The sequence below is a fragment of the Sebastes umbrosus genome, chromosome 21 (assembly GCF_015220745.1).
Source record: "Sebastes umbrosus isolate fSebUmb1 chromosome 21, fSebUmb1.pri, whole genome shotgun sequence".
NCBI lineage: Eukaryota > Metazoa > Chordata > Actinopteri > Perciformes > Sebastidae > Sebastes > Sebastes umbrosus.
Genome location: NC_051289.1, coordinates 117,440 through 132,439, shown reverse-complemented (window position 1 = coordinate 132,439; position 15,000 = coordinate 117,440). Strand labels below are relative to the sequence as shown.

Genomic DNA, 15,000 nt, shown 5'->3' with positions numbered 1-15,000 from the left:
AGATAAATAAAGATAAAAAGATAAATAAAAATAAAGAGATAAATAAAGAAAAAAAGATAAATAAAGTAACAATAAAAATAAAAAGTTAAATAAAGTAACAATAAAAATAAAAAATAAAGTAACAATAAAAGATAAATAAAATAATAATAAAAATAAAAAGATAAATAAAATAATAATACAAATAAAAAGATAAATAAAGTAACAATAAAAGATAAAAAGATTAAATGGCCAGAAGTATATGGACACCCACTCTGTGTTCTTCTTACGTTAACTAAACTTTCACATCTCATCAGTTAGTAGTCATATTTAATAAATTAACAGTCAGTGACCATATTAATAATATAATATAATAATAATAATAAATTAACAGCATTTAACTGTTAATAGTTGCTCCTGCTCTGAAATGTATTAATAATACATATATTAGCTGCAGCTGTTTAGAGGAGGCAGCCTGCAGGATGATGAGGCTGGAGGATGATGAGGCTGGAGGATGATGAGGCTGGAGGATGATGAGGCTGGAGGATGATGAGGCTGGAGGATGAATGAGGCTGGAGGATGAATGAGGCTGGAGGATGATGAGGCTGGAGGATGATGAGGCTGGTGTCTGGTGGCTTGAGGATGAATGAGGCTGGAGGATGAATGAGGCTGGAGGATGATGAGGCTGGAGGATGATGAGGCTGGTGTCTGGTGGCTGGAGGATGAATGAGGCTTGAGGATGAATGAGGCTGGAGGATGATGAGGCTGGAGGATGAATGAGGCTGGAGGATGAATGAGGCTGGAGGATGATGAGGCTGGAGGATGATGAGGCTGGTGTCTGGTGGCTTGAGGATGAATGAGGCTGGAGGATGAATGAGGCTGGAGGATGATGAGGCTGGAGGATGATGAGGCTGGTGTCTGGTGGCTGGAGGATGAATGAGGCTGGAGGATGAATGAGGCTGGAGGATGATGAGGCTGGAGGATGATGAGGCTGGTGTCTGGTGGCTTGAGGATGAATGAGGCTGGAGGATGAATGAGGCTGGAGGATGATGAGGCTGGAGGATGATGAGGCTGGAGGATGATGAGGCTGGTGTCTGGTGGCTGGAGGATGAATGAGGCTTGAGGATGAATGAGGCTGGAGGATGATGAGGCTGGAGGATGATGAGGCTGGAGGATGATGAGGCTGGAGGATGAGGCTGGTGTCTGGTGGCTGGAGGATGAATGAGGCTGGAGGATGATGAGGCTGGTGTCTGGTGGCTTGAGGATGAATGAGGCTGGAGGATGAATGAGGCTGGAGGATGATGAGGCTGGAGGATGATGAGGCTGGTGTCTGGTGGCTGGAGGATGAATGAGGCTTGAGGATGAATGAGGCTGGAGGATGATGAGGCTGGAGGATGATGAGGCTGGTGTCTGGTGGCTTGAGGATGAATGAGGCTGGAGGATGAATGAGGCTGGAGGATGATGAGGCTGGAGGATGATGAGGCTGGAGGATGATGAGGCTGGTGTCTGGTGGCTGGAGGATGAATGAGGCTTGAGGATGAATGAGGCTGGAGGATGAATGAGGCTGGAGGATGATGAGGCTGGAGGATGATGAGGCTGGAGGATGATGAGGCTGGAGGATGAGGCTGGTGTCTGGTGGCTGGAGGATGAATGAGGCTGGAGGATGATGAGGCTGGTGGCTGGAGGATGATGAGGCTGGAGGATGAGGCTGGTGTCTGGTGGCTGGAGGCTGCAGGTTAGGAGGCTCTCAACTGGTTTAAGGACTCTGGTGTTATAGATTATTTGGTGTTATTGATTATCTGGTTTTGTGGATTATTTGGTGTTATGGATCATTTGGTGTTATGGATCATTTGGTGTTATTGATTATCTGGTGTTATGGATTATTTGGTGTTATGGATCATTTGGTGTTATGGATCATTTGGTGTTATTGATTATCTGGTTTTGTGGATTATTTGGTGTTATGGATCATTTGGTGTTATGGATCATTTGGTGTTATTGATTATCTGGTTTTGTGGATTATTTGGTGTTATGGATCATTTGGTGTTATGGATCATTTGGTGTTATTGATTATCTGGTGTTATGGATTATTTGGTGTTATGGATCATTTGGTGTTATGGATCATTTGGTGTTATGGATCATTTGGTGTTATTGATTATCTGGTGTTATGGATTATTTGGTGTTATGGATTATTTGGTGTTATGGATCATTTGGTGTTATGGATCATTTGGTGTTATGGATCATTTGGTGTTATTGATTATCTGGTTTTGTGGATTATTTGGTGTTATGGATCATTTGGTGTTATGGATCATTTGGTGTTATGGATCATTTGGTGTTATGGATCATTTGGTGTTATGGATCATTTGGTGTTATGGATTATTTGGTGTTATGGATTATCTGGTTTTGTGGATTATTTGGTGTTATGGATCATTTGGTGTTATGGATCATTTGGTGTTATGGATTATCTGGTTTTGTGGATTATTTGGTGTTATGGATCATTTGGTGTTATGGATCATTTGGTGTTATTGATTATCTGGTTTTGTGGATTATTTGGTGTTATGGATCATTTGGTGTTATGGATCATTTGGTGTTATTGATTATCTGGTTTTGTGGATTATTTGGTGTTATGGATCATTTGGTGTTATGGATCATTTGGTGTTATTGATTATCTGGTGTTATGGATTATTTGGTGTTATGGATCATTTGGTGTTATGGATCATTTGGTGTTATGGATCATTTGGTGTTATTGATTATCTGGTGTTATGGATTATTTGGTGTTATGGATTATTTGGTGTTATGGATCATTTGGTGTTATGGATCATTTGGTGTTATGGATCATTTGGTGTTATTGATTATCTGGTTTTGTGGATTATTTGGTGTTATGGATCATTTGGTGTTATGGATCATTTGGTGTTATGGATCATTTGGTGTTATGGATCATTTGGTGTTATGGATCATTTGGTGTTATGGATTATTTGGTGTTATGGATTATCTGGTTTTGTGGATTATTTGGTGATCAGATCTCCTGTTATTAATCAATAGGGTGACTGTGACAGCAGCCGATCATTAGATCTATATTCTATCATTAACATCACGAAGCGACAGCGTCTTAGTTATTAATATGATGAAGTGACGGAGATTTGTGTGATAAAAAGGCTGATTTCTGGAGGAGGTCTGGCTGCTGATGCTGAGTGATGCTGAGTGATGCTGTGACGTCAGCTACCTCTCTGATGAACCTCTGGATGTTTGAGCGGGAATCAGATCGTCCTCACGGCGTCATCCCGTGTCTCTGCCGGCGGGAAGCAGCTCGGTCTGCCGGTGAACACGGTCCTCTTCTCTCGGTAAAGATCCGCCGCTCGGTTTCAGGTTAAAATAGCAGCCGCCGTGACCACCGACCACCGGAGTAACGGAGCACCGGAGGACCGACCAAGCTAACGGAGCTTACGGAGCTAACCTACACCCTACACTTCCGGTTTGTATTTCAAAACAAAAGCATGCCTGTGATGATGTGCTGTTTAACAATGTGATAACAAATCAGAGAATTAGATGAAAATGTTAAATAAAATAAAAATAAAAAAGATGAAAACAAATAAAAAGATAAATACTATAAAAATAACAAGATAAATAAAATAAAAATTACACTAAAAGATGAATAAAAATAAAAAGATAAATAAAATAAAAAATAGAAAGATAAATAAAAAATTAAAATAAAAAGATAAATAAACTAACAAATAAAAAGATAAATAAAAAACAAAAACAAATCATTGAATTTAAAAACCTGAACACAGATAACTGGATAAAAATAAAAAGATAAATAAAATAAAAATAAGAAGACAAATAAAATAAAAAATAAAAAGATGAATACAAATAAAAATACAAATAAAAAGATAAATAAAAATAAAAATAAAAAAATAAAAAGATAAATACAAATAAAAAGAAGAAAAACCCTAAATGGCCAGAAGTATGTGGACACCCACTCTGTGTCCTTTAGTTCTGTTCCAGTGAAGGAACCAGATATTCTAAATGACAGAGTTCTTCTAACATTGTGTTGTGTAATAAATGATTATTTCATTAGCATTCACGTCATAAATCTACAACCAACAGTTCCGGTAGTGTTGTTGGGTTTTTCTCTGGATTTTCGTGATTGAATGTCTTATTTTGAAAACACAGTTTCCGGTCCCCCTGCACACTTGACGCTGCTTTAACGTGACAGCAACGCAACGCCGAGCGTGGCCGGAAACAGCCGATCAGAGCCGAACACAGCCGATCAGAGCCGAACACAGCCGATCAGAGCCGAACACAGCCGAGGTTCATTCCTGCTAAAAACGTGACTTTTTAAACTTTAATCAGTTTGTTTTCATTCAGAATAAATGATTATTTTTTAATGTAAGCGGTTTTTGAGTGTTTGATGCATCAGCTGAAATATTAATAGCTGCTGAGTCAACATGTTGATGCATTAATAATTAACACTGTGAGGACTGAGGGAGCAGACAGGAAGTACTCTTCATCTTAAACTGCTGATAACAGAGGATTCAATGTTAAAGTGTAACATGAGCGTGTTCCTCGGTCCGGTAGGGTTTCCTACACGAAGCAAATTATAATTAATATTTAACATAATATCTCCTCCTAATAATGCACTAACACCAGGACCAGTCATCATCCAACAGGACGCTGCGTTGACCAATCACATGCAAGCACACCTTCATGTCCATTTTCAAAGGGGTCCCTTGACCTCTGACCTCCAGATCAGTGAATGTAAATGGGTTCTATGGGTACCCACGAGTCTCCCCTTTACAGACATGCCCACTTTATGATAATCACATGCAGTTTGGGGCAAGTCATAGTCAAGTCAGCACACTGACACACTGACAGCTGTTGTTGCCTGTTGGGCTGCAGTTTGACATGTTATGATTGGAGCATATTGTTTTATGCTAAATGCAGAACCTGTGAGGGTTTCTGGATCAATATCTGTTATTGATCTGTGTTGTTAATTGATTTACAATAATAAATATATACATACATTTACATAAAGCAGCATATTTGTCCACTCCCATGTTGATAAGAGGATTAAATACTGGACTAATCTCCCTTTAAGGTTCATTTAGAACAGATTAAAAAAGGGAAAATAGTGGAGGAAAAGTACCTCAAACTTGTATCATCACCCCGTACAACACAGCACAGACAACACGCTGCCAACCAACATGGAGGACAGTGAACGTGTCACTCACCAGCCTCCCGACAGGAAGAGGTGGAGCCAGAGGAGGCGGCTGGAAGCAGGAGGAGGAAGAGGAGGAAGAGGAGGAGAAACGCTGTCCGGTGTCTGGAGGAGAGGAGAAGGAGCGAAGCCTCCTGGTCTCCGGACGCCTCGGCTCCGTCAGGTACGTCTCCAGGTGGAAAACCTCCTCCTGACGGGGGCGAGAGGGAGGAGGAGGAGGAGGAGGAGGGGAGGAGAGGCTGTAGGCTGGGGGAGAAGGGGAGGAAGAAGAAGAGAGGGAGGAGAGAGGGAGGAAGAAGAAGAGAAGGAGGAAGCATAACAAGAGGAGAATCAGTATTTGCAGAGTAGATGAGGAGACTTGGCCCTCTGGAGGAAACACTGAGTCACTACACACACCTGAGTATTTCCATGTCATACTACTTGTACTTCTACTTCTACTCTCCTACATCAGAGAGAGGTAGTACTGTTTACTGCAGCTGTAGTTGTTAGTAGTACTGATGTACAACAGGGAGCAGTATAAGTACAGACTGTGTATTAGAGAGGTACCAGAGTAGTAGTTCTAGTGAGACAAACATTAAAGCAGCAGAGGTGGATACCCTGATTTTCCCATAATGCACCTGGGCAGTGTCTTTAGTACAGGGTTAAGGTTAGCTACGTACAGCTCAGCTTTTACAATACTGTTAGTTGTTGTTCAATTTGATGCATTTGGGAGACGTTGCTTCGTGAGCGGTGTCACTACGTCTGCTCCGCCTGTGTCCGTCTCCAGCGGTGTCACTACGTCTGCTCCGTCTGTGTCCGTCTCCAGCGGTGTCAATACGTCTGCTCCGCCTGTGTCCGTCTCCAGCGGTGTCACTACGTCTGCTCCACCTGTGTCCGTCTCCAGCGGTGTCACTACGTCTGCTCTGCCTGTGTCCGTCTCCAGCGGTGTCACTACGTCTGCTCCGCCTGTGTCCGTCTCCAGCGGTGTCACTACGTCTGCTCCGCCTGTGTCCGTCTCCAGCGGTGTCACTACGTCTGCTCCGCCTGTGTCCATCTCCAGCGGTGTCACTACGTCTGCTCCGCCTGTGTCCGTCTCCAGCGGCTGGTTTAACTACGGAGATGCGAGTGACAGCTAGCCTGACCACAGTAAACAACGTTCATTTCCTTCCCCTTGCAAACAAAAGCACCAGTGACCCGTCCAGATTGAAAGTACAGATAACTGTGACGTTACACTTTCATCTTGGCGACAGTATAAGGCAGGACTCAGCAACCTTTAATATCTAAAGAGACATTTTAGGTAAATAAAAAAAATAAAATGTCTGGAGCTGTAAAACATGTGATCATTGTGATGAAGGTAACACAGTTTATAGTCTAAGTATATAGTATATCAGTCTAATGCAGTGAGGGCCAAAGAGACAATGTACTACGGAGTATTAGGGCCACATTGAGGGAAACAACATCTGAGATTTACACAATAAAGTCAGAATATTACGAGAAAAAAAGAAAATAGTATGTAAAATGATTACTTTATATTATGACTTCATTCTCTAAATCTCAGATTTATTTATTTGTCCTCAATGTGGCCCTAACACTCCGTCGTACCGTCGTACCATAGACCTACAAAGAACAGTTCTTCATCTCCATGTTTATAGATCCACAGGGAGTCTCTGGAGAGGAGCTGAGGAGCTGCAGGTTGCTGACGTCTGTACTGAGACTTGCAGTCTGTATATGTATCTTTGTTCTTCCTCGTTGAGAGGTGATCTAAACACTTGCTGATTGTATAAAATAAAGATGTGACGGCCTTGTGCTCTTCCTGGTGGCTTGGTTTTACCCTCCAGCCTCTGCGCCAGTCACATGACTGAACACTATGAATATAGTTGCATCGTGTGTTTGACATATCTGATGCGTGTCCTCTGATAGCTGGTCTGAGTCCTGTCAGACTGAACACAGTGATCCAGAGACACAAACAGTGATTACTGGTCTAGTTTCACTGGTTTAGCAGCAGGTCTGACGCACACTGAGGATTACACCTGTCTCCTGCTCTCACAGCGTCAACACCAGCCCGAGGACCAGAGCTGAGAACACATCGTATGATTCAGGACGCTCAGGTAAACACAGGGAGGAGCTGCAGTGGGTCGAAAGCTCCAGAACAGCTACTAAATGGACCTCGTAGTAACAGCTGTATCTAGTGTCAGTTTACATCCCCGTCTGTCCAACATGTCTCCTCAGTTCATCCTCCAGTCCCAGTGGACCAGATGTCTCCATACTTCCTGTTAAAAGTACAGTGTCTGATTGATGTTATACCAAAACCAGAGATATGACGAGTCACGGCTGCCCTCAGTTAGTAACCATGGTGACGGGTTGAGTGGAGGCAGAATACCTCTCTGAACACGCTGGCTAACGCTGGCTAGCCTAGCTAACGGCTCACGTTAGCTGCTGTTAGCAGAAGGCTAAATATTAGCATCATTTACTCGTTATAAATATTAGCATCACGTTTCTCTGATATTGTAGCTCTAGAGCTCCAATCACAGTTACTCATCTCTAATGTCTGAGATCTGGATTCAGACAACAACACAGAGGACATTTAGATGTGGAGCTTTAGCCCACTGCTAGCGTTAGCCTCCAGCTAATGTTAGCCCACTGCTAGCGTTAGCCTCCAGCTAATGTTAGCCCACTGCTAGAGTTAGCCTCCAGCTAATGTTAGCCCACTGCTAGTGTTAGCCTCCAGCTAATGTTAGCCCACTGCTAGCGATAGCCTCCAGCTAATGTTAGCCCACTGCTAGCGATAGCCTCCAGCTAATGTTAGCCCACTGCTAGTGTTAGCCTCCAGCTAATGTTAGCCCACTGCTAGTGTTAGCCTCCAGCTAATGTTAGCCCACTGCTAGCGATAGCCTCCAGCTAATGTTAGCCCACTGCTAGCGTTAGCCTCCAGCTAATGTTAGCCCACTGCTAGTGTTAGCCTCCAGCTAATGTTAGCCCACTGCTAGCGATAGCCTCCAGCTAATGTTAGCCCACTGCTAGTGTTAGCCTCCAGCTAATGTTAGCCCACTGCTAGAGTTAGCCTCCAGCTAATGTTAGCCCACTGCTAGAGTTAGCCTCCAGCTAATGTTAGCCCACTGCTAGAGTTAGCCTCCAGCTAATGTTAGCCCACTGCTAGTGTTAGCCTCCAGCTAATGTTAGCCCACTGCTAGCGATAGCCTCCAGCTAATGTTAGCCCACTGCTAGCGATAGCCTCCAGCTAATGTTAGCCCACTGCTAGTGTTAGCCTCCAGCTAATGTTAGCCCACTGCTAGTGTTAGCCTCCAGCTAATGTTAGCCCACTGCTAGCGATAGCCTCCAGCTAATGTTAGCCCACTGCTAGCGTTAGCCTCCAAACAAAGGAAATGTTTGGTGCACTTGACAAAGAGAGTATCTAGTACTACTACCACCAGGTACTCTTTACTACTAGTACTACTACCACCAGGTACTCTTTACTACTAGTACTACTACCACCAGGTACTCTTTACTACTAGTACTACTACCACCAGGTACTCTTTACTACTAGTACTACTACCACCAGATACTCTTTACTACTAGTACTACTACCACTAGATACTCTTTACTACTAGTACTACTACCACCAGGTACTCTTTACTACTAGTACTACTACCACTAGATACTCTTTACTACTAGTACTACTACCACCAGGTACTCTTTACTACTAGTACTACTACCACCAGGTACTCTTTACTACTAGTACTACTACCACCAGGTACTCTTTACTACTAGTACTACTACCACCAGGTACTCTTTACTACTAGTACTACTACCACCAGATACTCTTTACTACTAGTACTACTACCACCAGGTACTCTTTACTACTAGTACTACTACCATCAGGTACTCTTTACTACTAGTACTACTACCACCAGGTACTCTTTACTACTAGTACTACTACCACCAGGTACTCTTTACTACTAGTACTACTACCACCAGGTACTCTTTACTACTAGTACTACTACCACCAGATACTCTTTACTACTAGTATTGCTACCACCAGGTACTCTTTACTACTAGTACTACTACCACCAGGTACTCTTTACTACTAGTACTACTACCACCAGGTACTCTTTACTACTAGTACTACTACCACCAGGTACTCTTTACTACTAGTACAACTACCACCAGGTACTCTTTACTACTAGTACTACTACCACCAGGTACTCTTTACTACTAGTACTACTACCACCAGGTACTCTTTACTACTAGTACTACTACCACCAGGTACTCTTTACTACTAGTACTACTACCACCAGATACTCTTTACTACTAGTACTACTACCACCAGGTACTCTTTACTACTAGTACTACTACCACCAGGTACTCTTTACTACTAGTACTACTACCACCAGGTACTCTTTACTACTAGTACAACTACCACCAGGTACTCTTTACTACTAGTACTACTACCACCAGGTACTCTTTACTACTAGTACTACTACCACCAGGTACTCTTTACTACTAGTACTACTACCACCAGGTACTCTTTACTACTAGTACTACTACCACCAGATACTCTTTACTACTAGTACTGCTACCACCAGGTACTCTTTACTACTAGTACTACTACCACCAGATACTCTTTACTACTAGTATTGCTACCACCAGGTACTCTTTACTACTAGTACTACTACCACCAGGTACTCTTTACTACTAGTACTACTACCACCAGGTACTCTTTACTACTAGTACTACTACCACCAGATACTCTTTACTACTAGTACTACTACCACCAGGTACTCTTTACTACTAGTACTACTACCACCAGGTACTCTTTACTACTAGTACAACTACCACTAGGTACTCTTTACTACTAGTACTACTACCACCAGGTACTCTTTACTACTAGTACTACTACCACCAGGTACTCTTTACTACTAGTACTACTACCACCAGGTACTCTTTACTACTAGTACTACTACCACCAGGTACTCTTTACTACTAGTACAACTACCACCAGGTACTCTTTACTACTAGTACTACTACCACCAGGTACTCTTTACTACTAGTACTACTACCACCAGGTACTCTTTACTACTAGTACAACTACCACCAGGTACTCTTTACTACTAGTACTACTACCACCAGGTACTCTTTACTACTAGTACTACTACCACCAGGTACTCTTTACTACTAGTACTACTACCACCAGGTACTCTTTACTACTAGTACTACTACCACCAGGTACTCTTTACTACTAGTACAACTACCACCAGGTACTCTTTACTACTAGTACTACTACCACCAGGTACTCTTTACTACTAGTACTACTACCACCAGGTACTCTTTACTACTAGTACAACTACCACCAGGTACTCTTTACTACTAGTACTACTACCACCAGGTACTCTTTACTACTAGTACTACTACCACCAGGTACTCTTTACTACTAGTACTACTACCACCAGGTACTCTTTACTACTAGTACTACTACCACCAGGTACTCTTTACTACTAGTACTACTACCACCAGGTACTCTTTACTACTAGTACTACTACCACCAGATACTCTTTACTACTAGTACTACTACCACCAGGTACTCTTTACTACTAGTACTACTACCACCAGGTACTCTTTACTACTAGTACTACTACCACCAGGTACTCTTTACTACTAGTACAACTACCACCAGGTACTCTTTACTACTAGTACTACTACCACCAGGTACTCTTTACTACTAGTACTACTACCACCAGGTACTCTTTACTACTAGTACTACTACCACCAGATACTCTTTACTACTAGTACTACTACCACCAGGTACTCTTTACTACTAGTACTACTACCACCAGGTACTCTTTACTACTAGTACTACTACCACCAGATACTCTTTGTGCTTACTGTCCAGAGGGCCGACAGGTTCTGACCTCCCTCGGGTCATCTGTCTGATCTCGTGACCCCGCCTCCTGTCCGTCTGTCCGTCCCCCTTCTCGCTGTGGGACGTCCTTCGTCCCGTGATCTCGTGACCCCGCCTCCTGTCCGTCTGTCCGTCCCCCTCCTCGCTGTGGGACGTCCTTCGTCCCGTGATCTCGTGACCCCGCCTCCTGTCCGTCTGTCCGTCCCCCTCCTCGCTGTAGGACGTCCTTCGTCCAGTCCGTCTCTGCAGCAGCTCCCTCCTCTTCCTGGTGGACAGAGGAAGTAGTTGGACGTGCAGGACGTCGCTGGGCTCCGACTGCCGCCGCCGCAGTGTCTGTCTCCTGTCTGTCTGTCCTCCTCCTGCTCTGTCCTCCGCCATGAACCACGATGCAGACTTCCTCCTCCCTCTGCCCGTCTCCATCCTCTTACTGTCTTTGCCGTCCTCCTCTTCCTCCTCCTCCATGTTGGACAGAGACTTCCTGCGTTCCTTCTTCCTGTCGCTCTTCTTCTTCTTGTCCTCCGTCTTTTTGTCCTCCTTCATCGGTCCACACGGTTCAGACTTCCTCCTCAGCATCCGTCTGTCTGTCCTGTCTGTCTGCCTCTCCTCCTCCTCTTCCTCCTCCTCCTCCTCTTCCTCCTTCCCTCCTCCGTACGGTTCGCTCATCCTCCTCCCCGTCCATCTCTCCTTCTCCTTCCACTTCCTCATCATCAGGCTGCTCAGACGCTTCATCGCCATCCAATCAGTTCGTTCAAAAACAAAACACGGAAACTAAACGAAACTAAATAAAAATAAAATAAAAGCCTTAAAACGACTCTAAATGAATATAATCTTAATTTATGAGCATTAAAATACTCAGTTTAATCCACTCTGAGATTTATCGGTTACAGCCAGGAGCTTATGCGCTACTATGAACTTTAAATAATAATATAAACTAATCGCATAAAGCTGATTAAACTAAGATAAATGTAAGAATCAATTAAATAAATTAAAACAAAAGTACATCAGTGAAACAACAACATTAACTAAACATATAACTGTTAACGCACTTATTTAAAATAAAATAAAAAAACATTAAAAAACGTTTAGGTCAAAAAACTAAATAAACTGGATTCTATTAATTTGTGGATTAAACTTAAATCAAACTAAATAAAAAGGACAACGTGATTAATTAAGATAAATCAAGTCATCAAATTAAATAAATAAATAGATAAAACTAAATGTAGGATTTAAATATGTTATTGAGGTTAAATAAGAAATCAGTTCAACGTTACAGTTCAGAATCAGCCGAGAGGAAAATAAAACCAGTTCATCCAGCGGTGGAGGAACATCTGCATCTTTAATCCTCCAGTCCAACCTGTCCTACATCCAGAGGGATCCTCAGGTCAGACAGACAGGTGATCAGCTGATCAGGTCAGACAGACAGGTGATCAGGTGATCAGGTCAGACAGACAGACAGACAGACAGTGAAGTGTTTGTCCTCAGAGTGTTTCAGCTCGGCTCAGTTTGTCTTGCTGCTCATGTTAGCCACTCCTCCCTCTCCGGTCTACACTGCAAAAGATTAGCCTTTTTTATCGTTGCTGTTATTATTAATATCACCACGTACACCATGACCATTTATAACCGTCCAATCAGGTGCAGGAATGGTTTCTGTCCTGTTTCCTGTAGTCAGTCAGCATCGAGAAAAGATAGCATTTGTTTTGTCTCGTGATGATGTTTTTAGTCGTCTCCATCTTGTTTTTTTTCTGGTCGTCTCCATCTTGGTTTTTTGCAACCAGAAGTGACACTAGAGGGCGGAGCTAAGTACAACTGAATGCTGAATAAAACATTTTTAGGCGATCAAAATGTTCTGATGAACCTTGATGAAGTGAAAACACACAGTGAAAGGGTTAAAGTTGTTAAAGACTGAAACACGGACAACTCCCAGACCGGACAACGCCGTGGTAACGACCTGTCAATCAGCAGGTAGCCCCGCCCTAAAGCATCCCCTGCTTTATGGTCTATCTGACTCTAAATGGGACCATCATCCACTAAATGAACATCATGCTGTATTGAAGAAGACGTGAAACATAAAGTCATGTTGAGGATGTTTACTGAGGTCACAGATCAAGAGAGAAGGAGGCTCATTTTCTATCAGACGTCTATAGAAGCAGTATATATATTATGGCAGTGTTTTGACGCAGATCTTTTTGTCCTCTGAGGACATCAGAGCAGCTTTTTTAAGCGAGCCTCAGGGGTTAAAAACCTTGGAGAAATAGGACGGACATGTTTTGCAGTGTACTTCTCTCTCTCTCTGTGAGGATGACAAAAACAAAAGCACTTCCTGCGCTCCATCTGGGCCTGATGTGCTTCGCTGGGTTTATTTAAGGATCACAGTTACAGGGATTATGAGCAGCTTTCTAATATCAGGTCACTGTTGACTCTCACAGCAGCAGACACAGATCCTCTGGTACTGTTATCATTCTGACATCCAGCTGGAAGCACTGACCTCCGGCTCAGGACAGAGACCTGGGAACGGCTCTCTAGTTCTGCAGGTATCTGTCATAAACCCAAGTTACAACGGAGATGAAGAGTCACCAATCACACGCACTCTTCTTCAATCAGTGTGTGGGAGTGTTTCTACATCTACAGAAACAGCTCAAGTAGTTAGCTTAAAGTTAGCTGAAGGTAATGGATAAACAGCATCTGATTGACTGTCGAGCAAAAACAGCTGAACATCAAACACCAGCAGTGTGTGTGTGTGTGTGTGTGTGTGTGTGTGTGTGTGTGTGTGTGTGTGTGTGTGTGTGTGTGTGTGTGTGTGTGTGTATGTGTGTGTGTGAGTGCGCGCGCGCGCGTGTGTGAGTGTGAGCAAGCTGCCAACATTTCTAACTGAAGCAATGCCAAGTTCAGCTTCCGGAAATGAGTCCGGGAGGGGCGGCGGGAGGCTGAGTGGCGGCGGGAGGCTGAGTGGCGGCGGGAGGCTGAGTGGCGACGGGAGGCTGAGTGGCAGCGTGCTCTGATAAAAGCAGCAGCTAATCCGATTTCTCCTTTATGACTGTTACCTTGTCGTGGTAAGGGAGCTTGTGCACCCCATTGACCCCTTAGAGCTATGCCGGTGGGAGGCAACTCCTGCCAGGTTTTACCAAACCGGACAGGTCTAGGGCGAGGGGTCAGACGACCCTCAAATGGGACCCATGAACCCCTTGGGGCAAACTCAACAGAGACCTCAAGGGGGGAAAAGTCTGCTAAAGCTTAAGTCAAGAACGAGAATTGGATGCTGGAATGTTAGAACATTATACCAGACAGGAAAACTGGTACAACTGGCCAAGGAAATGCAACGTTACAACATAAGCATTATCGGGGTGTGTGAAAGCTGATGGAACACCTTTGGAGAGGTAAGAACTGCCACTGGAGAGACCTTCCTCTACTCTGGAGTAGGACTACTCCTATCAAAAGACGCAGCTAAAAGTCTCATAGAATGGGAACCAATATCAGAACGGATCATCACGGCCAGGTTTGCATCCAAAGGACACAATATCACATCCATTCAGTGCTACACTCCAACCAACACTGCTGTGTTTGAAGAGAAAGAAACTTTTTACCAAGAACTACAGGCAGTTTTCCAAAAGGCTCCCAAGAGAGACATTAAGATTGTGATGGGAGACATGAATGCCAAGATTGGAACGGATGACGGGAAGGGAACAATGGGGACAGGAGGTCTGGGGCAGATGAACGAGAACGGGCTTCTCTTTGCAAGCCTTTGTGCCCTCAACGAGTTGGTGATTGGAGGCAGTCTTTTCCCACACAAACAAACCCATAAAGCTACATGGATATCTCCGGACCACCGCACAGAGAACCAGATCAACCACATTGCAATAGATAGGAAATGGAGGAGAGTTCTCCTCGATGTCAGAGTCAAGAGGGGCGCCAATATAGACTCAGATCACCATCTTCTCGT

General features: G+C 43.6%; 1 protein-coding gene across 1 annotated transcript in view; it reads right to left on the bottom strand.

Moving 5' to 3' along the window:
• Positions 1-15,000, bottom strand: part of LOC119480930 (5'-AMP-activated protein kinase subunit gamma-2-like) — a 45,421-nt gene that overhangs the window by 18,098 nt on the left and 12,323 nt on the right. Inside the window, exon 5 of the mRNA XM_037757586.1 lies at positions 5,202-5,434. Within this exon, the coding sequence (XP_037613514.1) occupies positions 5,202-5,434 (233 nt within the window). The remainder of the gene's footprint in view (positions 1-5,201; positions 5,435-15,000) is intronic.